Raw genomic sequence first — 25,786 nt, forward strand, 5'->3', positions numbered from 1 at the left:
GTTTAGAAACTGTATCTCAATGCCATTTCAATGATACTTTAAAGTAATTTAAAGTTGCCCTAGATTTAAAAATGTAATTTACCTCGGCATAGTTAAATAACAAGAGTTCAGTACATGGAAATGACATATTAGAGTTTGAAACTCACTGTTTCCTCCTTCTTATATAAATCTCATTTGTTTAAAAGACCTCCGAAGAACAGGCGAATCTCAACATAACACCGTTACGTAACAGTCGAGATCATTAATATGTACGCCCCCAATATTTGCATCTGCCAGCTCATGTTCAAAGCATTACACAAGGGCAGGCAGTAACGTCTGGATCTGTGCACAGCTGAATCATCAGACTAGGTAAGCAAGCAAGAACAATAGCGAAAAATGGCAGATGGAGCAATAATAACTGACATGATCCATGATATCATGATATTTTTAGTGATGTTATAAATGTTCTAAATGTTTCATTAGCATGTTGCTAATGTACTGTTAAATGTGGTTAAAGTTACCATCGTTTCTTACTGTATTCACAGAGACAAGACTGTTGTTATTTTCATTTTTTAAACACTTGCAGTCTGTATAATTCATAAACACAACTTCATTCTTTATAAATCTCTCCAACAGTGTGTAATGTTAGCTTTAGCCACAGAGTACCATCAAACTCATTCAGAATCAAATGTAAACATCCAAATAAATACTGTACTTACGCGATTAGACATGTTGCATGACGAACACTTTGTAAAGATCCATTTTGAGGGTTATATTAGCTGTGTGAATTTTTTTTAATGTTGTTTAAGGCAAGCGCAAGCTCTTGGGGCATGGAGCACGAGAATTAAAGGGGCCGCACACCTTGAATCAGCGCATTTATAATGATGCCCCAAAATAGGTAGTTAAAAAAAATAATTAAAAAAAAACAAAAACTATGGGGTATTTTGAGCTGAAACTTCACAGACACATTCAGGGGACACCTTAGACTTATATTACATCTTTTAAAAACATGTTCTTCGGCACCTTTAAGGCAATTTAAGGTGCAGTTACATTTATTTTTTGTACAGAGAAATTTCGACAAAATGCAGTCATCTCAATAGGAATCCACATAATAATGAATTTCCCACGTGGATTGCACATCAGATTTAACTTTTTTAAACTTTTTACATGCAAATTTGTTGTCTACCTGTACTTACAATTATTGGACCTACTTTGCCCAAGAATTTTATCTGAAGTTTTGCTATGTGACCGCGGCTTCACTTTGGTGGCACAAATTTTTCCAGTACACAGCAGATAAAGAAACATCAAACACTGTACACTGACACAACAACAATGCTTTACTGTTCTTGTAACACATACACCTATATTTAAATCCCTTAGAAATACCACCAACAGCCTTCAGCACAGATGTTGCACAGTTATGAAATCAGACACTTTTGAAAGGAGAAAACATAAACACATTCTCAACATAGTTCTTGTGCATGAGTTCTGGCTGATTAGAACCTGACAGCCATAAAATACCAGTAACATCAAACTAAATGTGTTAGAATAGCATTTTTGGTCCGTTGTGTTAGACTTCAGATATTACTAACACTGTAAAGTTCAGCTTAAAACATTCTGAAGGACATATGAAGGCTTATGACAGACACACACCAGTGGACAGAACCCTTATTTACAGCCATATTCTTCAATCACACACCCAACAACCCCAACAACAATAAAATGTTCACATTAACTCTGTGTTACAGTTACAACCAAATACCTGTTTCAAACCATCCATTAATCACTTTCAGTTCAAAGTGTGTATTTTTATAGCAAAACAACACATCTTAATTCACCACATCATCAATTAAAATGTATGAAAAGCAACTAAGGTTTGGAATCGAAAATCGATTCCAATTCTGGAATTGGATAGTTAAGGTCAGGATTGGAATCGGATAATTGTTATAAAACTAAAATTTTGATTCCTCTTATCAATTCCTTTGTGTGCATTTTAATATGACTTTAATATAAACCATTCATGCTCAAAGAAAGCCGCCTCTCATACTGAATAGTTCACAATAATGATACAGTTCTCTTCCACGTTTTTGCTGAAGCAGGTCGGAAATAAATTTTGCAGGAGAGTGGGTCCCCAGAAGCAGAGTTGAAGACCTCTGGATTATAGTTTCTGTACCTTAAAATCTAAAAACAGTGTTTATTTCAATTGTCTCTGTTCAGTTGTATTTATTTCTGCTAATTTGTTTATTTGTTCTTTTTTAATTACTGTGTTTACTTAATTACTGTCTTTTTTTTTTTTACCTTAAAGTCCCCATGAACTGGAAGTTGCAAACGAATTTTCTCCAGTGTTGTGATGTATTTCCAAGTGAAACGGAAAATTGAATAGAGGGCAGAGTTTTATTTCAGCGCTCCTCCTCTCCATCACCAGCTCATAGCAGACTAACGGTTGCAGGGGAGTGGTTTATGCGTTTTCAACCCAAGCCGTCAAACTGATGTCATCAGAGAAGGGGCAGCGTTGCAGAGGGGAGGAGCATTTTCAGATTTTGATTAAATATTAGGAAGCCAAACTATTTGTTTGTGTGGATTGACTTGCACGGATTAATTGTTCACCACAAAACTAGCAATTTAAGATAACAAAATACATAAGGTCAATTTTGATTTCATGTGTACTTTAATGGAATGGAAATTAGGAATCGGAATCGATAAGCAGAATTGGAATCGTTCAAATGATACCCAAACCTAAATGTAACACTGTTCCATATCGCCTGACAATTTACTTTTGATCTAATCCAATGTACTCTTGTGGAAATGCCAGATTCTGTTATTCATCTGATTCAATAAAGAAAAAAAAGTTCCACATAACCCATTTAACTGCTATAAAATCTACTGAGAATCTGTTCCTATGTAAACATTAAATTCCAGACAGACAGACAGACGGGTTGGGGGAGGAGCAGACAAGTGTGCAATCTAGAAAATGCTCCAATCCAGCAAGTACACACATGCTGGAAAACAAACTGAGGCACAAAAAAAAAAAAAAAAAAAAAAAAAAAAAAATATTACAGGTAGTGATTATCTAAGAGTCATGGCAAAAATGGCCATAGGCTATACTTTTGAAAATCACGGAACATATTTTATAATAGCTGTACTTTGTTTTGATAATCATTTTCTTTTCACACATTTGTACAGGACTGACATATCGATTGATTGTAAATGTTTTGGCACAGACAACCATGAATGTTTTATCAATGGAAGAGACAGGGTGGCAAAACCTCATCTGAGATCATTTGCTTTGGTATACTAGCCATTACTAAAAAAGTATGTACGTGGCATAACAGACTATTCATAAAAAACACATGATTATAATTGTGATTACACAGAAGGGGCCCATTCATAGAACTCATGGAGCTCTAATCAGCTAGTGCTCCAGACTGACATGGAAAATTCCTGTTCTAGTTTTGGAGGTCCCACTGACAGATCAGCCAGATATCGGATGATCTGCTGCACAGTGACAATGCAAAGTGTCTATTAAGAATGTGAGCAGGTTTTCCACCCGGGGGAGCAATTTTCACCCAGCCAATAAGGAGAGAGCTGTATGAACACTGCCCTCTAATCTACCCCGGACAGCCCAACAATTAAGCCCTGAAAAAATAGCTTCGATCTTGGACTTCTGCACAAGCGATGGTGTGATCACCACACACTACTGCAGTTTTGATCACTTAAATGTGCACCAGGAACACAGCATCTGCTGGCTGCCAATTGAATCAAAAGTGTTCTTAAAGTTTTAGGGAGAAAACTAATTATATTCCTGGCTAGTACTGAGTCTATAAAGCAGTTCATTTATCAATCAGACAAAAATATAATTATGACATAGAATATGAGGAAGCAGCCCACAAGCTTATTATTAAGTTGTTGTTTTTTTAATATTTGATATACACTGCCAAAAAAAAAAAAAAAAAAAGTAAAAAAATAAAAATAAATAGTTAATAGTTTCCATGAAATAGTTTCAAGTTACGTGTCACTCACAACAACCTACACATCCCAGCATTAACACTCCAGATAAATGATTTGTTATTAAAGCATCTACATTCACAAACCACTGTTAATTTTAACATGAAAACAAGCATACTGTATGCGTGATTTGGCATGGCAGCCGATACAAATAATAAATAACAACTGCCTTCCCTAATGCAGCAAAATACTGTGTTTTGACTAGGGCCGGTTCCAGAATCTAATCACAGAGGCTGCTTAGCGAGGGTATTTCTCGTCCTTTTCTACTGCCAGTCATCACAATTTCAAGAGTGAATCCCACATTTATATACCTGCGTGAAGTTGGCCCCCCACCCAACGCAAAACGTTGGCAAAATAGTCTCAATCGTTTGTGCTCTGTTTGTGCTGTAAAAAATGTTGTTTGTGCTGCTTTGGTTTTTTAGATATTAAAAGAATATTTATAGGTCATTCTGAGGTCACCCAGCCCCCCCACATGTTCCAAATTCACTGAAAATAGTCTCAAACGTTTGTGCTTAGTTTGTGCTGGTTTGTGCTGGTAAAAGTTTCGTTTGTGCTGCTTTCGATTTTAAAATATTAGACTTTGAATTATAGGCGATGACGTCACCAGCCCCCCAACAAGCTCCAAATTCACCCCAAAATAGTCTCAAACGTTTGTGCTTCGTTTGTACTGGTTTGTGCTGCTTTCGATTTTAAAATATTAAAATAACTTGTATAGGTCATTCTCAGGTCACTTAACCCCCAGAGCATGTGAGCGAAGCGGAGCGGTGTGACGCTCCGCTAAGTTTTCCGCTCTATGGACGTGCACTCCACTCAGTCGCTCAACCGCCCAAGCAAGCGCTCCGTTAATATTCCGCTCACGCTCGCCGAGTCGCCGTAAACCAATTCTCGCTCAGATCCCGCTCCGACATAAAATTGCTCTAGTAGGCCTAATTGTTCACTGTTTGTACCGAAATTCTTGGATAATTGTATAAAATTATTCATGCTGAGTTGCTGATAAATAGCAATTAGCCTATCATGTTTCAAAACGAAATATATAAAAAATAAATATATTAATTTAACCTTAGCAAACATACCTAAAATGCAAAAACTGAATAAGTGTATTTGATTTTCGTTAACTTTTATTTCCGTGAAAATAGGCTAGCTGCCGTTGTTGTGCAATAGAACATTCAAAACAGGTTCATTAAAACAAACGCACACACACGAGATGAAATATGCGTAGATCTTTACAAAACACATTTTGATTATAAAGCCTGTGAGAAGCATAAACAAGATAAAATGCACTTAAAGAATGCTTAGATTATGAACTGACGTCGATGAAAGAAACACTTTCTAGTGTCAAGTTAAAATAGACCATAACTGCGGGGAACTGTGGTCTATTAAAACGTCTCTTGATGTTTACTGGATTTTAGAATTCACTTTAAGAAACATTAGCTTGGACAAAGCGTCAGGCTTCAGGCTCATTCGGTGTGCCCGGGAAAGCAATCCAGCGGCAGAAAACACTCGCTCAGCGCTGGAAGAACCACTGGGGATGCTGAAGATTTTGCGGGCATTCTGGGTTGAGCGAGCGGCGCTGAGCGTATTGAGCGAGCGGAGCGGAATCTTCAGAAAGGCGCTCTGAGCTCTTAAGGAAATATTACCACTCCGCTCCCCGCTCCGCTCCCACTCCGCTCCGCTCACATGCTCTGCTCAGCCCCCCACATGCTCCAAATTCACCCCAAATAGTTTCAATCATTTGTGCTTCGTTTGTGCTGGTTTGTGCCGGTAAAAGTTTCGTTTGTGCTGCTTTCGATTTTAAAATATTAGACTTTGAATTATAGGCGATGACGTCACCAGCCCCCCACATGCTCCAAATTCACCCCAAAATAGTCTCGTTTGTTTGTGCTTAGTTTGTGCTGGTTTGTGCCGGTAAAAGTTTTGTTTGTGCTGGTTCCATTTTTAAATTATTAGACTTTTAATTATAGGCGATGACGTCACCAGCCCCCCAACATGCTCCAAATTCACCCCAAAATGGTCTCGTTTGTTTGTGCTTCGTTTGTGCTGGTTTGTGCTGGTGAAATTTTCGTTTGGACTGCTTCGGTTTTTAATATATTAAAAGAATTGGCTATTCATTCTCAGGTCACTCAGCCTCCATATGCTCCAAATTTGCCCAAAATAGTCTCAAACGTTTGTGCTTCGTTTGTGCTGCTTCCATTTTTTATTTTAGATATGTTTATTAAAATAATATTTATAAAATCTCAGGTCACTCAGCCCCCACATGCTCCAAATTCACCACAAACAGTCGCAATCGTTTGTGCCGATAAAAGTTTCATTTGTGCTGCCTCACTTTATAAATATTAGACATTGATTGCATTGAAATGAATGACACTGAACGGCTGCAAATGCAAATCGCATAAGAGCATATTATAGTGACTATTAGACTATATACCAAAGCACTTTAACAGAAATAGGAGCAATGTGATTTCAAATTAAGTCTCTGTTTGCTTTCTTTCTTTTCAGTGACAAGCGCGTGTCAGAAACGGAAAGTTGAATGGCGTTTCAGGGCGCCACTCATGCGAAACAAATATTAAAGAATAATCACATTTTTACCCATGAATAAAATTACGAAAAATCTAGCTTTATTTTTCATTTTTCAGTTTTTTTACACACACAAACACACAAAATCAAACTCTTTCTTATTTCTCTTTATTTCTTTTTAAGTAAAAAATCAAATCAGCCTATACCATGGCGCACGGATGACGGACCCGGACCCCAATTAAACATCCAATATTGTTATTTCATTATTTCTTTACAAAACCAAAACGAAAAGAAAATAAAACAAATATAGAATTATCATCAATTAATTATGTAATCTTGATCAATTATCCTTAAGGAAACACAATATTATATAAACCTTTCAACAACGTTGTAGGCCTACTTGTATTTGTATTTGTATTTATTATTAAAGCACGTTTCAATACAACCGAAGTTGTCCAAAGGGCTGTACATTAAAATGGAGAAAATACAAGGCACAATTAATATAAAGCATACAAAACATAAAACACATACACATCTAGGAATGAATCACTCATCAGAGAGCACAATACTTCTCTTGTCCGCGGAGGCGCCTGCGCAATCCCTTCCATTGTTTTCTGATATTTTAGGTTTTACTAATGAAACACAAATTATGGTATTATTTATAAAAAAAATAAATAAAAAAATAAAAATGCTTGTAATAACGAGTGAAACATCATAACGAGTTGCATCATTAGGTTTTACTTAGGCCTTTTAAGAATAAAATAAATACAAATAAATAAAAATTTCCTCAATGTTGTTTTAGACCACATAAAGCCAAAATGAGTATTTTAGGGGCCACCCACACATTCGAAACGAATTTTAAAGCATAAACTAATTTGTTTAACCCATAAACCAAAAATACAACAACAAAAAAACTCTTAAAGTCTTTATTTGTCTTTGTTTATTTTCAAGTAAAATCAAATTAAACGAATGTCTTTATTTGTTTTTTTCGATTTGGTTTAGTTAGACAGTTAAATAAGTCGTTTTTTCTCGACATAGGGTAATTAATTGAAGGAATTACACGGACTGATGCAGCTTTTTTGATGCAACAACTTTCCGTTTCTGACACGCGCTTGTCACTGAAAAGAAATAAAGCAAACAGACTTAATTTGAAATCACATTGCTCCTATTTCTGTTAAAGTGCTTTGGTATATAGTCTAATAGTCACTATAATATGCTCTAATGCGATTTGCATTTGCAGCCGTTCAGTGTCATTCATTTCAATGCAATCAATGTCTAATATTTATAAAGCGAGGCAGCACAAATGAAACTTTTATCGGCACAAACGATTGCGACTGTTTGTGGTGAATTTGGAGCATGTGGGGGCTGAGTGACCTGAGATTTTATAAATATTATTTTAATAAACATATCTAAAATAAAAAAATGGAAGCAGCACAAACGAAGCACAAACGTTTGAGACTATTTTGGGCAAATTTGGAGCATATGGGGGCTGAGTGACCTGAGAATGAATAGCCAATTCTTTTAATATATTAAAAACCGAAGCAGTCCAAACGAAAATTTCACCAGCACAAACGAAGCACAAACAAACGAGACTATTTTGGGGTGAATTTGGAGCATGTTGGGGGGCTGGTGACGTCATTGACTATAATTCAAAGTCTATATTTCAAAATCGAAAGCAGCACAAACAAAACTTTTACCGGCACAAACCAGCACAAACGAAGCACAAACGTTTGAGACTATTTTGGGCGAATTTGGAGCATGTGGGGGGGCTGAGTGACCTGAGAATGACCTATACAAGTTATTTTAATATTTTAAAATCGAAAGCAGCACAAACGAAACTTTTACCGGCACAAACCAGTACAAACGAAGCACAAACGTTTGAGACTATTTTGGGGTGAATTTGGAGCATGTGGGGGGCTGGTGACGTCATCGCCTATAATTCAAAGTTTAATATTTTAAAATCGAAAGCAGCACAAACGAAACTTTTACCGGCACAAACCAGCACAAACAAAGCACAAACGTTTGAGACTATTTTGGGGTGAATTTGGAGCATGTGGGGGGCTGGTGACGTCATCGCCTATAATTCAAAGTTTAATATTTTAAAATCGAAAGCAGCACAAACGAAACTTTTACCGGCACAAACCAGCACAAACAAACAAGACTATTTTGGGCAAATTTGGAGCATATGGGGGCTGAGTGACCTGAGAATGAATAGCCAATTCTTTTAATATATTAAAAACCGAAGCAGTCCAAACGAAAATTTCACCAGCACAAACCAGCACAAACAAAGCACAAACAAACGAGACTATTTTGGGCGAATTTGGAGCATGTTGGGGGGCTGGTGACATCATTGACTATAATTCAAAGTCTATATTTTAAAATCGAAAGCAGCACAAACGAAACTTTTACCGGCACAAACCAGCACAAACGAAGCACAAACGTTTGAGACTATTTTGGGCGAATTTGGAGCATGTGGGGGGGCTGAGTGACCTGAGAATGACCTATACAAGTTCTTTTAATATTTTAAAATCGAAAGCAGCACAAACGAAACTTTTACCGGCACAAACCAGCACAAACGAAGCACAAACAAACGAGACTATTTTGGGCGAATTTGGAGCATATGGGGGGCTGAGTGACCTGAGAATGACCTATACAAGTTATTTTAATATTTTAAAATCGAAAGCAGCACAAACGAAACTTTTACCGGCACAAACCAGCACAAACGAAGCACAAATGATTGAAACTATTTGGGGTGAATTTGGAGCTTGTTGGGGGGCTGGTGACATCATCGCCTATAATTCAAAGTCTAATATTTTACTTTAAAGCAGCACAAACAAAACTTTTACCGGCACAAACCAGCACAAACTAAGCACAAACGTTTGAGACTATTTTCGGTGAATTTGGAACATGTGGGGGGGCTGGGTGACCTCAGAATGACCTATAAATATTCTTTTAATATCAAAAAAACCAAAGCAGCACAAACAACATTTTTTACGGCACAAACAGAGCACAAACGATTGAGACTATTTTGCCGACGTTTTGCGTTGGGTGGGGGGCCAACTTCACGCAGGTCATTTATATGCGGGTGGGACTATGTATTAAAGAATGTATGTGGCCACTTGTAGAGCATGGAAAACAAAAGTTTTATTCAAATTCGGAATACATTATATTAATTATAATATATAACCTAAACTGTGTGCAAAGAGCACCTTTATAATCACTAAAAAGCTGTCACTCATTCAATGAACGCATTCTCACTAAGTTCCGTTAGTCTATATTAATCAGTGAAGCTGACTACACAATGAATTTCTTATTTACATTATGCCTAAGTTACACTTGGTGCGATTGTCAAGCGTGCAGAACTCAGCACTGGACAAAAACTCGAGCGGTGAGTGGATTCTAACTTAAACACCTGTGATTGGCCGTTGTGTTCAAGAAATCAATGTCTGTGACTGGCTACATTGCTCACCAAAGCAAAAACATGTTAGAAATTAAATGATTTTGCTTATTACAAAATTACATGCTAGTATCAAGTCTGTCTCCCTCAGTCCAGAGAGGGGCACAGGGATGTCGGGGGACAAGCAATCCATCAATTAGAACATTTTTCCAAACATATCACATGCTAGAAACATAATAATCACTACAATAATGATCTAGTCATAGACTCTTAAGTGTTTGTCTATTTAAAGTCAAACAGTGACTTTTTGGCTGGGCAGTGTATATTAAATCTGCATGAAGCTTTGCATTAAATAACTCTGGAAATATCATTTATAGTATACATTTCTGTACTTTCTCACACACATATGAATGTGCATATTCTCACACCCTTTAATTATTGTGTGATTTATCCAGGAACCTGTGCCAACTGCATTTAACCTGCCAGGCAGGTTAATTACATTAGTTAAGCCATGAAGAAGTTCAAGGTAATGCGAAAATTCCTCCAGACTTTTCTTAGACCACAATATAACTTGGTGTCTGCTGACATTTTCCGGTAAGTCCAGATTTCCTACAGTCATCGAAAAAACTGGATAAAGGCACATATACACACACACACACACACACACATTATATATTTTATATATATATATATATATATATATATATATATATATATATATATATATATATATATATATATATATAGATATATATTTTTATCATCGACTGGAAGTCATTTTGGAATTGTTAAAGTAATTTTCAAATGAAAATTAATTTGTCAAAAGGTGTGGGAGCACTGCAAGTCATATCTATGCTTGTCTATGACTTTACAATAAAAGAATATGTGCACCATTGCAAATAAAGTTGATATATTTTTGCATATCTTATAACAAGAAAAACCTGGTGTGCAGCAACAACTGTGTCTCATAAAGCAAGCAACTGTCATTACACAGGGGTGGAGGACAAGGAAGGCACTGCCAGCGAATGGAAACAGTTTACGAATGTACAAGTTAATCCACCTCTAACAGGCTTCCAAGTATGGTCTAAAAAATAAGGCTCCTGGTTGAGTCTGTGTCCTTTGTCCTAAAGAGCTCCACTTACATTCTTCTAAATCACCTATCGGGTATATTTCAAGTGGTTTCCTATGGGGTTTTATGATGATGACCTTAAACGGGGCTCTTGTGTCTAGTACTCCTGGCAGGTACATCACCTTTAAAAGAGTTAAGTCCCAATGAGGTTATGGCTTCAACCACATTTCCAGTTACCAGAACTAATGCTACCTGCTTTTCAGATTTTACAATTTTACGGTTAAACAACGTCCTTTTCAGACCAGCGATTTCCAAACCTTTTGCTCAAGGTATCGGTTCAAAAGAACGATTCATTTGCGATTCAGAGGTCAGTTACCCACCCACAGAGCAATGCGTTAAAGGGTTAGTTCACCCAAAAATGAAAATTCTGTCATTTATTACTTATGTTGCCCTCGTGCCGTTCCACACCCGTAAGACCTACGTTCATCTTCAGAATACAATATTTTAGTTAGATATTTTAATTGAAATCCGATGGCTCAGTGAGGCCTTCATAGGGAGCAATGACATTTCCTCTCACAAGATCCATAAAGGTACTAAAAACATATTTAAATCGGTTCATGTGAGTACAGTGGTTCAATATTAATATTATAAAGCGACGAAAATATTTTTGGTGCACCAAAAAACAAAATAATGAATTATTTAGTGATGGCCGATTTCAAAAACTGATGAAGCATCAGAGTGTTATGAATCAGTGTATCGAATCAGCTGTTCGGAGCGTCAAAGTCACGTGATTTCAGCAGTTTGGCAGGATGGCTGCGTCCGAAAACTGGAAAATGCTGCCTTCTGAGGACACATTTCAAGGTAGTAAGGCATCAAGGCACGTCCGAATCCAATGTTAGCTTCACTTTCTCTCTCATGAGATACCTCCCTCAGATCGATTTTTGAAGGAAGCATAGATGTATCCTTAGCTGCCTTTGATATCCCACAATCCTGTGCTTTCCATTCTGTGACAGTTGAGCTAGAAAAATAAAGATGGCGTCCGAAAGTTGCGTTTGCTTCTCAGTTTGTGTATAAATGTACGATTTTAATCAACATATTTCAATTTTTATCATTTCTATCGAGAAATTACTACTGTAGTAATTAAATATTTGTTTAGTTCTCACCAAAGCTCGCGCTATATTGCTGTAGATCATTAAACTGTTATGCTGCCTCAGAAGTCTGTCCGAAATCAATTTCGTGAGGTAACTTCATGCACAAATGCTGCTGTACAAGTCATTCTCTTATAAGATAGCAAGGCAGCAAGACAGCTAACTAGGTTTTCGGACACAGCCTTTGACACGCGATCTGAATCATGATTCGACACACTGATTCATTTATGCTCCGATGCTTCATGAAGCAGTGTTTTGAAATCGGCCATCACTAAATAAGTCGTTATTTTGTTTTTGGCGCACCAAACATATTCTCGTCGCTTTATAATATTACTATTGAACCACTGTACTCATATGAACCGATTTAAATATGTTTTTAGTACCTTTATGGATCTTGAGAGAGGAAATGTCATTGCTCCCTATGAAGGACTCACGGAGCCATCGGATTTCAACTAAAATATCTTAATTTGTGTTCCGAAGATTAATGAAGGTCTTTTGGGTGTGGAACACGAGGGTAAGTAATAAATGACAGAATTTTCATTTTTAGGTGAACTAACCCTTTAAGTGCATGTGTTTATAAGTTGTAAAACATACTTTCACCATTTAAATTTAATGAGTTTATCTTACAGACTTTGTAGGTTAAGTAAAAATATAAGCATACGACATTTTTGTGAATTTGACAGCATGACGAAGCGTTAATTTGCTACTTAAACCTGATGCGATGCAGTAAACAGAAGTTTGCAAGTTGATAGTAATCCAAAACAAGTGTAACTTACCTTCTGTAATCCTAACTAGCTATATTGCTAGTTAAAAACTTGTAGGTTGTTGTCTAATTGGTAACATGTTTATCGTTAAACGGAAAGTTCCGAATACACATTCTGATTGGATGATCATCGTCAGAGCACCGAAGCGTTGTCGCAATATTAATGCGCCATGTAGCTAAACAGCGACCTATATTACTTGGCGGAAGAATTTATGTGATGAGTATTAACAGGAAATGCTTTATTTGATAAAACTATATTTGACACTGGTGTCATTTATCACGTTGCTTTTGATGCCGTTCTATAACATGAAATGCTGCATCGCAATAAGCCTTATTATTGGATTTTAGCAGGTTTAAGCACAACTTATGGTAATATACCATTACAACGCCAGGTGGCTATACATTTGTAGGCCTATTAGTATTATAAAAAAAACTTTTAAAACGTAATACAAACATAAAATAAAAACATAAAAATTATTTTAAAAACTATAAGCTAAATGAAGAGTGAAATAAACATTTCAAATTTGACATTCTCAAAAAAAAAAAAAAAAGTTATTAGTAGATAACATTGTCAGTAAAGGGCATGTTGAGATGAAAAATGTCACATTATGTGTTAAGAAAAAAATTAAAAATCATTGTAAATATCCCTTGTGAACAAAATATATTTATTATGTGTTATTTTCAATAAAATCCTGGTATTTAGTCAGGTGGGAAAATCACTTGGTGGAATCGGTTTAAAGTCTCCACATTCAAATCCAACTTTTGTTCTCTCGCCAGTGACTTCATTGCTAGTTGGGATCTGTTTCAGGGCTTGAGGAAGGGAAAATGGCACATTAGCACATAAATGCGCTGTAGTCTTTTGAGGGCAGTCTAGGGAAGCCCTGCCTAAACCACAGGGACTCCTAGGTTGAAGGGGGAATATAACTTCATTATTCACCAAAGGTTTTCTTCACTGGGCCTCCTGAGGATACGGATGAAAGACCGGCTAAATATGACAGACTGGAATATATAAAGAATATGTTAAAGACGCGATGTCCTCTTTTTTGTTAACTTTATTCCTGGAAGTTAATATTTGGCACATAGCTACCTCATAAAATATATATAGGATATATATAAACACATATGGGAGAAAAGATCTGAAAATTCCTTTTGAATTTAATAGGTGGATAATTTAATTCCAAATCGAATTCAGTGGGATCAAATGATTAGGGCAACATTTCTGCTAACACGACAAGTTCAAGTAAGACAACATATCACTGACCCACTCCATACTGTTTACAGGCACAACAGAGATCAGCAAGGCCTCTTTCTCAACATTTAACACAGTCCCTCTCAAGGCACAACAATCCTCAGTATATACACAGAATTGCACAGCAATACAAAATGATTCGACAACTCCATAGGTACAACAGCCTAAATGGCTTTTAATTTAAAGTGCAAAACCTAAATTCTGTATAGGATACCCTTTTATGGTAAAGTATGAACCTTTAAGAATGACGACATCTGAAGACTGGGAGTCGACATAAGATGTACAGTAGGCTATATGTTTATCATTGTCAGACATACTGAAAGAAAGAAACTGAAATAAGTGCATTCCATTCCATTGATGAGTCTGTGGCCTACAGTATTACTAGGCACAAGTTTTACACCGTGACAGTTCCAGCCCCCTACTACTGATAAAGCACATACAATTCTAATGATTCTTAATTCATTATTCATGATTATAAATATAATATCATAAAATTAAGTAATGACGGACAAAAATTAAATTATAAACATTAACATTACACACTTTGGTTATTAAAACAGCTGTGTACAGCTTTGTAGATTAAAATACAGATTCACAAACCCCTGTTATTCAGAAAGTAAAAGAATAAAAGGCATGAAATTGATACATAAATACAAAATAAATTAACACACCTTGCTTTTTTTGCCAAACACAACAGAGAACAGGAAACGTGCTGCATAGAAGCTTATATATCCTGTACACAGCAAATGCTCCTGACAATCATCAAGGATTATTTGTCACCCAATGTAGTGTGTGCGGATTTGTTATGCATAATTTCAAAGCCATTGAGAGATACTGGCTGTGACTGAAGGTGTGTGGCCCTAAGCTCACTTTACTTTGTCATCCCAGTCTGAAAAGGGAAGACTTTACTACTACAGTACTCGTTCTTATTTTAAGATGGATTGGCTAATTTAAAGATTAAAGCTGTGAGAGTAACCATGAAATGTTCTTTATGTGTGAGTGAGGGAGGAAAGTTTAATAAAAACACTGTTTGACAGACACACCCAGTAGCTCCTTGGAATGTGGTTTATCCTTATATACGTTCAATAGTTGTACATTTTGACAATCACATATGCAGAGATACGTAATACAGGGCAGATAAAAAAAAAAAAAAAAAACATGGAAAGTGGAATGGTTTTCCTGTGTGAGAAGAACTGCCCTATACACAAAAGAACTGGACTCTACCAACCTTTTCTAAACCCATGTAACCCATGTTTGTGCTATAAAAAATAAAACCAAATTAACAGTCTCTTAGAAAGGAATTGACTGACTTAAAAAGAAAGTCTGGACTGAGGAGGTAAATGCCTGCAGTAAGATGATTAAAGGAAGCGATTCTACAGTTGGGTTGGCTTCCTGCTTTGTGGCTCCCCACCAGAAGGTGGCACTGTTACCAGACTTCTAAGATATACACAAGGATTTCTTCTCTTTCCGGCGGATTGCGCAGCAGGTGGCGGAGGAGGTGGTGGCGGTGGCCTCAAAGACGACATTAGCGGCTGCATTTCTTGCTGCTGCTGAGAGAGGGCACCTTCCTCCTCTTCCTCCTTTTCTGTAGGGAACTTGAACTGCCCTGAACTTGGGGAACTTGTATTACTTCCTGATCCTGCACCACCGCCACTTTTTCCCTTCGGAGGGGTCCGCAAGGGTCCTCCCAGCCTCGAGAGGGCGCTAACCCGTGGGTGCTCTGGAGGAGCGGGAGGAGAAGCCAGGCTCTCCAGAGAGGAGATGCTCTGGTTCCAAGCCTGCTGCAGGTCTATTGGGATAATTTTAGTGGCCTCTACAGACACACAGGGAGGGAGGGAACCCACACCACTTTTCCACGGCAGGTTTTTCTCTCCACATGTCAGCGAAGGAGGGGCGGCAACCGGGCTCTGACAAACATCCAGGGCAGCTGGTACTGAGAGAACAGAAAGAAACAAGTGTGGAAAGAAGGAGATGCAGAAATGTCAGGGATGGATAACAATCAGTTCTCACTTTTTCTTACCATAATCATGTTCATATCTCACCTGATTTTGGTCTCTCCTTTGGTGTTTCTGGGGCTTTGCGAGCCACAAAAGTGATGCCCACGTCATCATCTTTATCTGGTTCAGAAGGATCATGTTTATCCTCCTCAGGTGCCATTGGAACTACAACTGGGTCTACAGACATATGTGCAAAACATGTTACCCACAATGCACGGGGAACTTTAAGTATCAGAACATATTTTAAATAAATGTGAAACTTAATCATCATCAAGCAGATCCAATGACCAACCTTTATCCTGCCAGCTGACATTTCGCCTTGGTTTTTCATTGGTGTCTTGCTCTTTTGCATCTGACCCTTTCCGCTGTAATACGATATTATCGATATTTTAAAATTGTGGGAGGGAGAACAAATAAGTTAAATATATATAAATATTAAAGTTTTTGAAGTAAGTCTCTTGCTTACCAAGACCACATTTATTTGATCAATAAACAGTAATATTGTGAAATATTACGATTTAAAAATAAAATATATTACAAATCTATTTGAATATATGCATATAGTATAAAATGTAATTTATTTCTGTGATGTCAAAGCTGAATTTAGCATCATTACTCCAGTCTTCAGTGTCACATGATCCTTCAGAAATCATTCTAATATGCTGATCTAGTGCTCAAGTAACATTATTATCAATGTTGAAAACATTATTTGATATAAAGTTCAAAAGAACAGCATTGTATGTGCATTATAAATGTATTTACTGTCACTTAAGTTTTATATATATATGACAGTAAATACATTTATAATGCATATAAAAATATATATATCTATATATACACAAACATTACATTAAACATTCCCTCTCACTTTCTCTCAATATCATGCACATTCACAGACATTAGCAAGCCATCACTCATGATATATATCAGTAACTACAAACATTAACCTTGTCTCTACATTGCCTTTGGGCAGTTGTCCTCACACACATGCATACTTGTCTGTCATAGACTACCATGGCCTCCCTCAGGTCCAGCTTACTCAATTTAAGAGTGGTTTTCTGCAGTTTTGAGCCCTTGCCTTTTTCTGACTGCGGTCCTTCTTGTGACGCTTGTAGCGAGTGGATTTAAAGGATTCCAGACGGTTGCGCATATTCCTCTGGAACACCTCCCTATCCTGTCTCTCTTTTTCACCCACTGTCATGAAGTGGCGACTATAGTGGGACTGGTACTGCAGGTACAGAGAAGGAGATGTCAACTGAAGCAAACACATCATACAAAGTATCACCCATTTTACTGATGCAATATCATGCTTCAGAGATCTTTATAGTGGCTGAGTGTGTGTGTGTGTTGCACGTTCTGTACCCGTCTCCTGGGTTTGTAGAGGTTTCCAGCAAGCACATGATGTGTCTCTAGCTCTTCCTCTATCTTGGCTCCTGGCACTGTGTCAATCACCTGGAGGTCTAGACACACCCCACTGCCGTTCTCTCTCCTGAGGGATCACACACAGAGACCCAGATAGTTACAGGAACCAACATGCATGAAACACATGTACAGTACACCACAGATATGCACAAAAACATGTCTGCACACACTAACACACATAAAAAAAAAATGTTGTCTAAAAATAAAAAAAGCTAAATATAATTTTTTAATCAGTATTTTGGTCTTAACATAAGTGTATACAAGTTTAAAATAGTTTTAAGCACAAATCTCTGTATTATTTTTTACACTTAAGAAAGCACTTAATAATATTTTTTTTTTTTAAAAAAAACCTAACTTTCAACTATTTGCCAAAGGGGTAAAAAAAAAAAAAAAAAAAACCCTGCTAAAGTCATGCTGGGGTCAGTATTTTTGTTAAAGAAATTAATACTTCTGTTCACTGAGAATGCATTAAACTGATCAAAAGTGACAGTTAATACATTTCTAATGTTTAAAAGATTTCTATTTCAAATAAATGTTCTTTTGAACTCCCTGTTCATCATAATTCAGCTTTACCATCACAGAAATAAAAAAATAATTTTAAAATATATTAAAATACAAAAAAAGTAATTTCACCCAAAAAAACAAAACAAAACAAAACAAAACAAAAAAATTAATCAAATTAATGCAGCCTTACTGAGCATAAGAGTCTAAATTTGGTGGTTTATATTTATATTTTTAAGGACTTTTAAATGTTTTTCTGGGCAAAAAGATAAAAAAATACTGTGTGTGATGTTCACAAACACAAACATACTCACAGGTAGTTGGTAACATTTGTGACCTCTGGGAAAGAGGTTCTGCTGGCCATGGAAGGCAGAGAGAGTCTAGCAGAGGTCAACACATTCCCACCCTGAGAGAGGGACAGAGAAAAAGCATCAAATATTAAACATTATATAGTGCTTGATTCTGATTGGCTAATACATACAGTATCAAGCTATTGATTGATTTTCCTTAAATGCCCAGCTATGTAGTAGTTACAGTTTAGTATCGCTTATCATCTCCAAACGCTTCCATTACTGAAAATGAATGCTCACCTGTGGTGGTAATACAGACACAATGCAAAGTGCACATTCATTTTCAATAATTCAGCAGTCTCAGTGTAGATGTAATCCAGCTCTCTGTTCTTCATTCTCCATATAGATGGTTTCTCTTACCACAAATATCTCTGGCATATGGCTGACTAATCATTCTTGATATGCATAAGCAATCAAGCATTATGGTTTAAACAGTCTGTTCTGCAATCTTACCAAATAACCTTACAGTTCACTGAAAACATATACACAGTAAGTACAAAACCATGGGAAAGACATGCAGAAATTTGACTAATATGCAGAAAAAAGTAAACAAAAACTTTTTTTTTAAAATTGTTATAGCTGATACATTTATTTTTTTCCCTTCTCAAATTAAATGAATAATTCTGTGCCTCTTTCACTGGGTGGTCCGAAAGAGAACAGAGGTTTCTCTATCTCTCAATCTTGTGCTAATATTAGCTTGATAACTACTCTCAGGAAGCCGAGCTCTATGAAACTCAAGGGTACAGGAAATGATCTCACTGGAAGACAAGCGTCATGCATGACTAAAGTTCCAGGTGTTATAAAACTTTTCTGATCAAGCACATTGTTTCTTTCAGTTCAATAGAGATATGAAGAGAAATTATTTAAAAGGTGAATCAAACATCACAAATGACAAATTATTTCTAACCACCAAACTAACTAAAAAAAGAATCAAGTGGGAGGTGTATAACACTGTGCATGTCTATACATTCATGTAAAAATATATGATATCACTCTGCCGGAGGCTCTTCTTTCTCTTTCCTCTTTAACTGTCTCTGTATGATACCATCTCTGAGTATTTCTGTAGATATGTTTGATGTTGCAGCTGACAGGTATCAGATGCCTACAAAGGGCCAGTATTGGCAGAGACACCGTGGCGTCAGAGTAACTAACAAAGGGAGGAATTATCCTCTGCTCTTCTCAAACGACTCTCTTGAGCCTGAGAAAAGATCTCAGTGTTTCCTCTGCTCAATGCTATAATCCAGGGGCTTTCAGTCTTTAAAGGCCCAGGGACCCCCTAACCAGGCTCTCAGTTAACCCACAGACCCCCAGAATAAAAAAAAAAACAAACAAAACAAAAAAACTGTAGTATAACTTTATTATACTACAGAACATTAATTAACATTACTACAATTGATTAATGTTCATTCAAAAGTTTAGAAATGAAAATCTTGGCACAAATCCATAGGTGTGAGTGAGTGAGTCTGAATGAGGAAACACTAGAAGCAGCTGAAAATAAAAGTAGTTTTAATAGTGGTTTTAAAGCAGTGTTATTGTTATATTGCACAGCAGTGAGGTTTTCAACCTAGTACTAAGTTGTTGTTTTTTTTGGCTGTGGGCACCATCTAGTGGTCAACAATTTCAATACAACAATAATACTTATGGAAGAACCCCTTACAAAAAAGGTAGATGGTATCACTTGCATCAGTTTGGTAATACCATGGTACTAAATTATTTTTATTTTCAAGTATGATGGTATAACATCCCAAAAATACCATGTCTAAAAAAATGTGGAAGTACCATTGTTAACACTAGAAGTCCCAGAGAGCAGCCATTTGGCTTTTCTACCTATAAAACCCGCAGGACAGCCGATGGGCTGGAAGGCTTTAGGCTAATATCCTTAATCAGCTGTGAACAGTTGCTTTTGTTATGTAAACAATGTGGGGCCATGCTGAGCCACTTCAAGGAAACTTGTGTTTCACTTTGCCATCTTAGGGAGAAATCAACACACATGTTTTTTTTTTCCTTTGTTGCTGAGATCTATTGATAAAAATAGTACAAAATAAAATAAAGAAACCAACCATTTGTACACATATTTACAAATAATATTAAAAAGTGAGTGAGTACATTCCAGCAATCACTCACAATCCTGGCACTGCCTGGCAATATATTATAAATACATTTTGTATATATTCATTATATATTAATCTTATATTTGATATTACTTCATAAGTCCATTTTTAAAAGTGTTTGAAAGATGGGTTCAAGTGTACTACAAGTGGTAACTAAATACATTTTTCTATACAGAGATAGTATGTTAAAAGCACATTTTAGTTCAAATTCATGGTGTCTCAAAATAGCACAGTTGAGTACACTTAGATGTTCTTAAGATTATCTTAAGAAGTACTAAAGAAGAGCTTTTAGTATATTAAGTACAAAATAAGTGCATGGAAATAGAGCACTGTACATTATGGAAGTGTAAAAGTGTACTAAAATAAAGTGTATTTTACTGCACTTTTTTTTCACCTGGGTAGACACTCCAACACTTTCCGTTTGCATTAAGATTTTTATTACCACACTGGCAGATATTGATCATTTTACTTAAGTAAAATGCACTTAATTTAGATCCCCCCAGGAAACAAGACTAAATATCATATATAATTTTCTCATATAGAAAATCCATCTCGATTTAAGATTTTTTTTTAAATTTACTTGAAATAGGATAAAAAATACTTAGTATGAAAAGCATTTTTGCAGTGTGAATGAGTGAGTTAACTTTTTAAACATCACTTGCACTCCCTCATTTCAGGGTTAACATACTCAGAGTTTTCACTTAACCTCCTTTCTGAAACCGGCCCATGGTCAATCAAGTTCTCTGCTTTTAGCAGCCCTCCCTCCCCCACACATACAAACAAGCCACCAGCAACCATTCACACACACACCCCCAACCCCACTGCAGATTGCTCAGGTAATGACCATATTTACACATGAATTGATGCTAATGATAGCCAAAAGACTAGCCAGTTAGCATCCACTTGGCTAAAGGAGGGTTACAAATCTCTGGGACTTCTAGTGTTAATGACAACCTAATCCATCTTCATCCAGAGCAAACTTTCCAACAAACTTCCTTATAAAAAATAATGCTGACAAACTGCACCTGATAATCGTCAGCATTAGACTTTTACCTGATCAATGACGCTGATGGCATCTCGGATGTTGATTTTCTGATAGGCCTCCCACAGTTCACTTTTATGGTACACAGATTTTCTCAACAGCAACTTACTCAAATAGTTCTTGTCAAATTGCTCCCACCTACAATTTAAAAACAAAACAAAACAAAAAAACAACAACGAGGTTTAATAACGAACCATTGCATTCTTTTAGCTCTTGTATGTTGACAAGTACACCTCTCATCATGAGAACAGACACAGTTATCTTTCAATCTTTGCTAAGTGCAACTCACTTGTCCCTCCAGTGATGGTAGCCATTCAGACCAGCAATGTCCTCCACAGCTGTCAGAATGTGGTCAAAGGCCTGAAGACAGAAGGGCAGACACGTTTAGTGCTTCTGTAAATTATTTATTTAATCTTCATCTCTACAGACATTTATATGTATTTTTTAGCATCCAGGGCTATTTTTAAGTGCACTTGAGATAAAATCTTACATCTTTTGCAGACATTTAAAAAAATCTATGGCCGTTTTTCAAAATATTTCTTTGTAAATAAACTAGACATCGGCATTGGTGAGCAGTTCAGTCTCAAGGATACAACACCACACTATCTTAAAGGGATAGTTCTTTTCTTTTCTTTTTTTCCCTACTATGGTAGTCAATGGGGGACGAGATCTGCTTGGTAACAAACATTCTTCCAAATATCTTTCTTTGTGTACAGAACACAGAAATTTATACAGGTTTTGAACAACTTGAGGGGGAGTAAATGATAACAGAATTTTCATTTTTTGGTGAACTATTCCTTAAAATTGTGTGGTGTTAAAGGTGCCCTAGAACCAGTTTTTACAAGATGTAATATAAGTCTAAAGTGCCCCCTGAATGTGTCTGTGAAGTTTCAGCTCAAAATACCCCATAGATTTTTTTTTAATTTATTCTGGGGCATCATTAACTATGCACCGATTCAGGCTGCGGCCCCTTTAAATGGCGTGCTCCCTGCCACACGAGCTCTCGACTATGATACAGTGCATTTACAAAGTTCACACAGCTAATATAACCCTCAAATGGATCTTTACAAAGTGTTCGTCATGCATACTGCATGCATGCATCGCATCATGTGAGTATAGTATTTATTTGGATGTTTACGTTTGATTCTGTATGAGTTTGAGGCTGTGCTCCGTGGCTAACGGGCTAACACTACACTGTTGGAGAAATTTATAAAGAATGACGTTGTGTTTGTGAATTATACAGACTCCAGGTGTTTAAAAATGAAAATAGCGACGGCTCTTGTCTCCGTGAATACAGTAAGAAACGATGGTAACTTTAACCACATTTAACAGTACATTAACAACATGCTAACGAAACATTTAGAAAGACAATTCACAAGTATCACTAAAAATATCATGTTATCATGGATCATGTCAGTTATTATTGCTCCATCTGCCATTTTTCGCTTATTGTTCTTGCTTGCTTACCTAGTCTGATGATTCAGCTGTGCACAGATCCAGACGTTAATACTGACTGTCCTTGTCTAATGCCTTGATCATGAGCTGGCAGATGCAAATATTGGGGGCGTACATATTAATGATCCTGACTATTACGTAACAGTCGGTGTTATGTTGAGTTTCGCCTGTTTTTCTGTGGTCTTTTAAACAAATGAGATTTACATAAGAAGGAGGAAACAATGGAGTTTGAGACTCACTGTATGTCATTTCCATGTACTGAACTCTTGTTATTCAACTATGCCAAGGTAAATTTAAATTTATCCCGTTTTTCATGTTTTTTTGAAGCTTTGATTGTGTTTATAGTGTGCAATATAACGTGTGTTCATGTTTCGTGTGTAAAAAAACGCAGTATTTTTCACATAATTTACTTATCTGTATACCGCTGTTTCCACTGTCATAAAAACGGGCTGATGACTTCCTTGTTCTATGAAGTCCCTCCTTCAGAAATACGTAACGAGAATGTCAGCTGTTCCTGTGTTGTGATTCGACAGCTCTGAGCGCACCATGCCCGGAAAAGTCACGCCACTTACCATAACGTGGAGATGCATGCGCTCAGTGTTATTGTAAACATGTCTTTCATTTTACCCTATCAATTTGAGCCGGAATCAGACCCGGTGATTGGACTGCGGGATGAAAATAACAGCGTTTCGACGACATGGCGACAAACACACTCATCAAACGCAACTCTTGTGTATTCCTTTGGGCGGAGGTTAGTAAAAAAACTGTTTTAGTGACGTTATTAAAGAAGGAAGTAGAGGGATGTAGTCCAAAGTGGCCGTTCGATGTAGGCGATTTCTGTTACATAAAATATCTCGCTTGGCATTGAACTTTGAGCTTTAAAATTGTACAGATTTTATTTATACTCTAACAACAACATTACACACTAACTAAAGTTTGAAACATGGGATCACGAAGAGCGGGACCTTTAATTTTTGATTCTAGGGCACCTTTAAAATCTGTTTGTTCAATACAACTTTGGGAAACTGCTGCTGCAAGAGAATATCTCCACTATCCTCCTTCATTTTCTCAGAATCTCTCCTATATTATTTCAAATCTCTTCTGTCAGCTCAGCTATACTACAGCCTATCTTTAGCCCAGGCTTTAGAGAGCTCAGCAGGTAGCCCTGAGTCCCAGAGTGTGCATACAGCAGCAGGGTGTGTAAGGCCTTCAGAAAGATGATGAGGTAAATGGCAAGGCGCCGTGTGACCTCTGCCTGTGTGTGCACATCTATTTGTGGAAAGGCAAAAAAGAGCTGTGATGATTAATTCATTGGAGGGAAGAGTCTAACGTCAGTCTTTCTGTGGCAATGCTGCTGTTTCAGTCATCACAGATCACAAGAACTGCACAGATAGCAAGGTCAACATCATCACTCACACATTTCACCACAGGCATTCAGGCAGGGACAGAGGGAGACAGGTGATAAGAAACAGAGACAGAAAAGAGGTGAGAGTATTGGAAGTGATATTGACTCACACGCTCGTGGATCTCTTCGTTGATGGTAGGTTTTCTGTTTGTGCTGCGAGGCACTTTCAACCATTTCACTAAAGGCTTGATGGTTAAACCCTAGGAGGGAAGATTTGGGAAATGTCAACAAAACAGAAAGAGGGGACCATCCAAATCTAAATAATACTAAATATCACAGCTCACATTTCTAGTAGCGGCAATAAAATTGGTTTTTTAACTTAATTAAGCAATATCACACCAGAAAAAAAATGTTTTCCGAATATCAGCACAGCTGTCATTGCCTTCGCCTGAATTTAGACCAAAAGTGTGATCCTGAGTGTGATACTGAGATAGTATTGATATTGAGTGTGATATTTGCAACAAACAGTTAAATAAGCACAGTTAATCCTGCGTAACTTACATTTAAGACACAATATTGTGAATACCAGTAAAAGAAGTTTTAAATGAAGCACAAGGATAATCATAATCAACTTGTTATGCATCTCTGAGCAACACAATAGGGGTGATTCATATCTAAATTAATCATTGTTTTTGAACAAATCGTTTTAGTGAATGATTCAAAGACTCACTCATAGAAGATTAGTTCCTGAACTATAAAGGTGTAAAACGTACTGAGAAACTGTACTAAGTTAAAATACAATATATATATATATATATATATATATATATATATATATATATAAAAACACTGATTCATCAAGGAACAAAAGTGGCTGGCTGAATTCTGAATTGCATATTAGCATAATATTCATACTATTTCTACCATATAAATGTATGCGATTCAGAATTCAAGCATTGTCTTTATGAGCGAGTCATCACTCAACTGATTTGTTTAAAAACAGTTGCTGAATTTGGAACTGCATACTACTATTACTTTTTCTGCCATATAACAGTATAGTAAAAAAAAACAGAATATAGTATAGTATAGAGTATAGTAAAAAAACATATATATATATATATATATATATATATATATATATATATATATATATATATATATATATATATATATATAAATGAATGTACCCAATTAAAAATGTTAATAATTTATTTGTACTTAAAGGTGCTAAAGAGGATGTTTTGTTTTATGCATTTTTGCAATATTACTTGAAACTGTCTTTACTAACTGATAAAAGACTATTTATTAGGTGCACTGAAAGGAATAATATTAATATACATCATCTGTGCATGAGGTAGAGCCTTAAAAACATCAGCCAATCGTTTACGCGATCATCGCATAAACGATTGGCCCTCTGGCTTGTCAATCACTGGTGTGAC

General features: G+C 36.5%; 1 protein-coding gene across 2 annotated transcripts in view; it reads right to left on the reverse strand.

Moving 5' to 3' along the window:
• Window positions 1-13,728: 13,728 nt before the first annotated feature.
• slc9a5 (solute carrier family 9 member A5) overlaps window positions 13,729-25,786 on the reverse strand; it is a 30,798-nt gene continuing 18,740 nt past the window's right edge. The window contains exons 8-16 of one of the 2 annotated variants that reach the window (XM_067402335.1): window positions 24,518-24,607; window positions 21,837-21,907; window positions 21,559-21,685; window positions 18,359-18,450; window positions 17,484-17,610; window positions 17,200-17,349; window positions 16,414-16,486; window positions 16,167-16,298; window positions 13,729-16,051 (exon numbers count right to left, since the gene is read on the reverse strand). In XM_067402335.1, the coding sequence (XP_067258436.1) occupies window positions 15,498-16,051; window positions 16,167-16,298; window positions 16,414-16,486; window positions 17,200-17,349; window positions 17,484-17,610; window positions 18,359-18,450; window positions 21,559-21,685; window positions 21,837-21,907; window positions 24,518-24,607 (1,416 nt within the window). In that variant the 3' untranslated portion in view covers window positions 13,729-15,497. Of the gene's footprint in view, window positions 16,058-16,166; window positions 16,299-16,413; window positions 16,487-17,199; window positions 17,350-17,483; window positions 17,611-18,358; window positions 18,451-21,558; window positions 21,686-21,836; window positions 21,908-24,517; window positions 24,608-25,786 lie in introns of both variants that reach the window. The other variant, XM_067402334.1, reaches the window with a different exon arrangement.

This window comes from Chanodichthys erythropterus, chromosome 11 (genome assembly GCF_024489055.1).
Source record: "Chanodichthys erythropterus isolate Z2021 chromosome 11, ASM2448905v1, whole genome shotgun sequence".
Lineage (NCBI taxonomy): Eukaryota > Metazoa > Chordata > Actinopteri > Cypriniformes > Xenocyprididae > Chanodichthys > Chanodichthys erythropterus.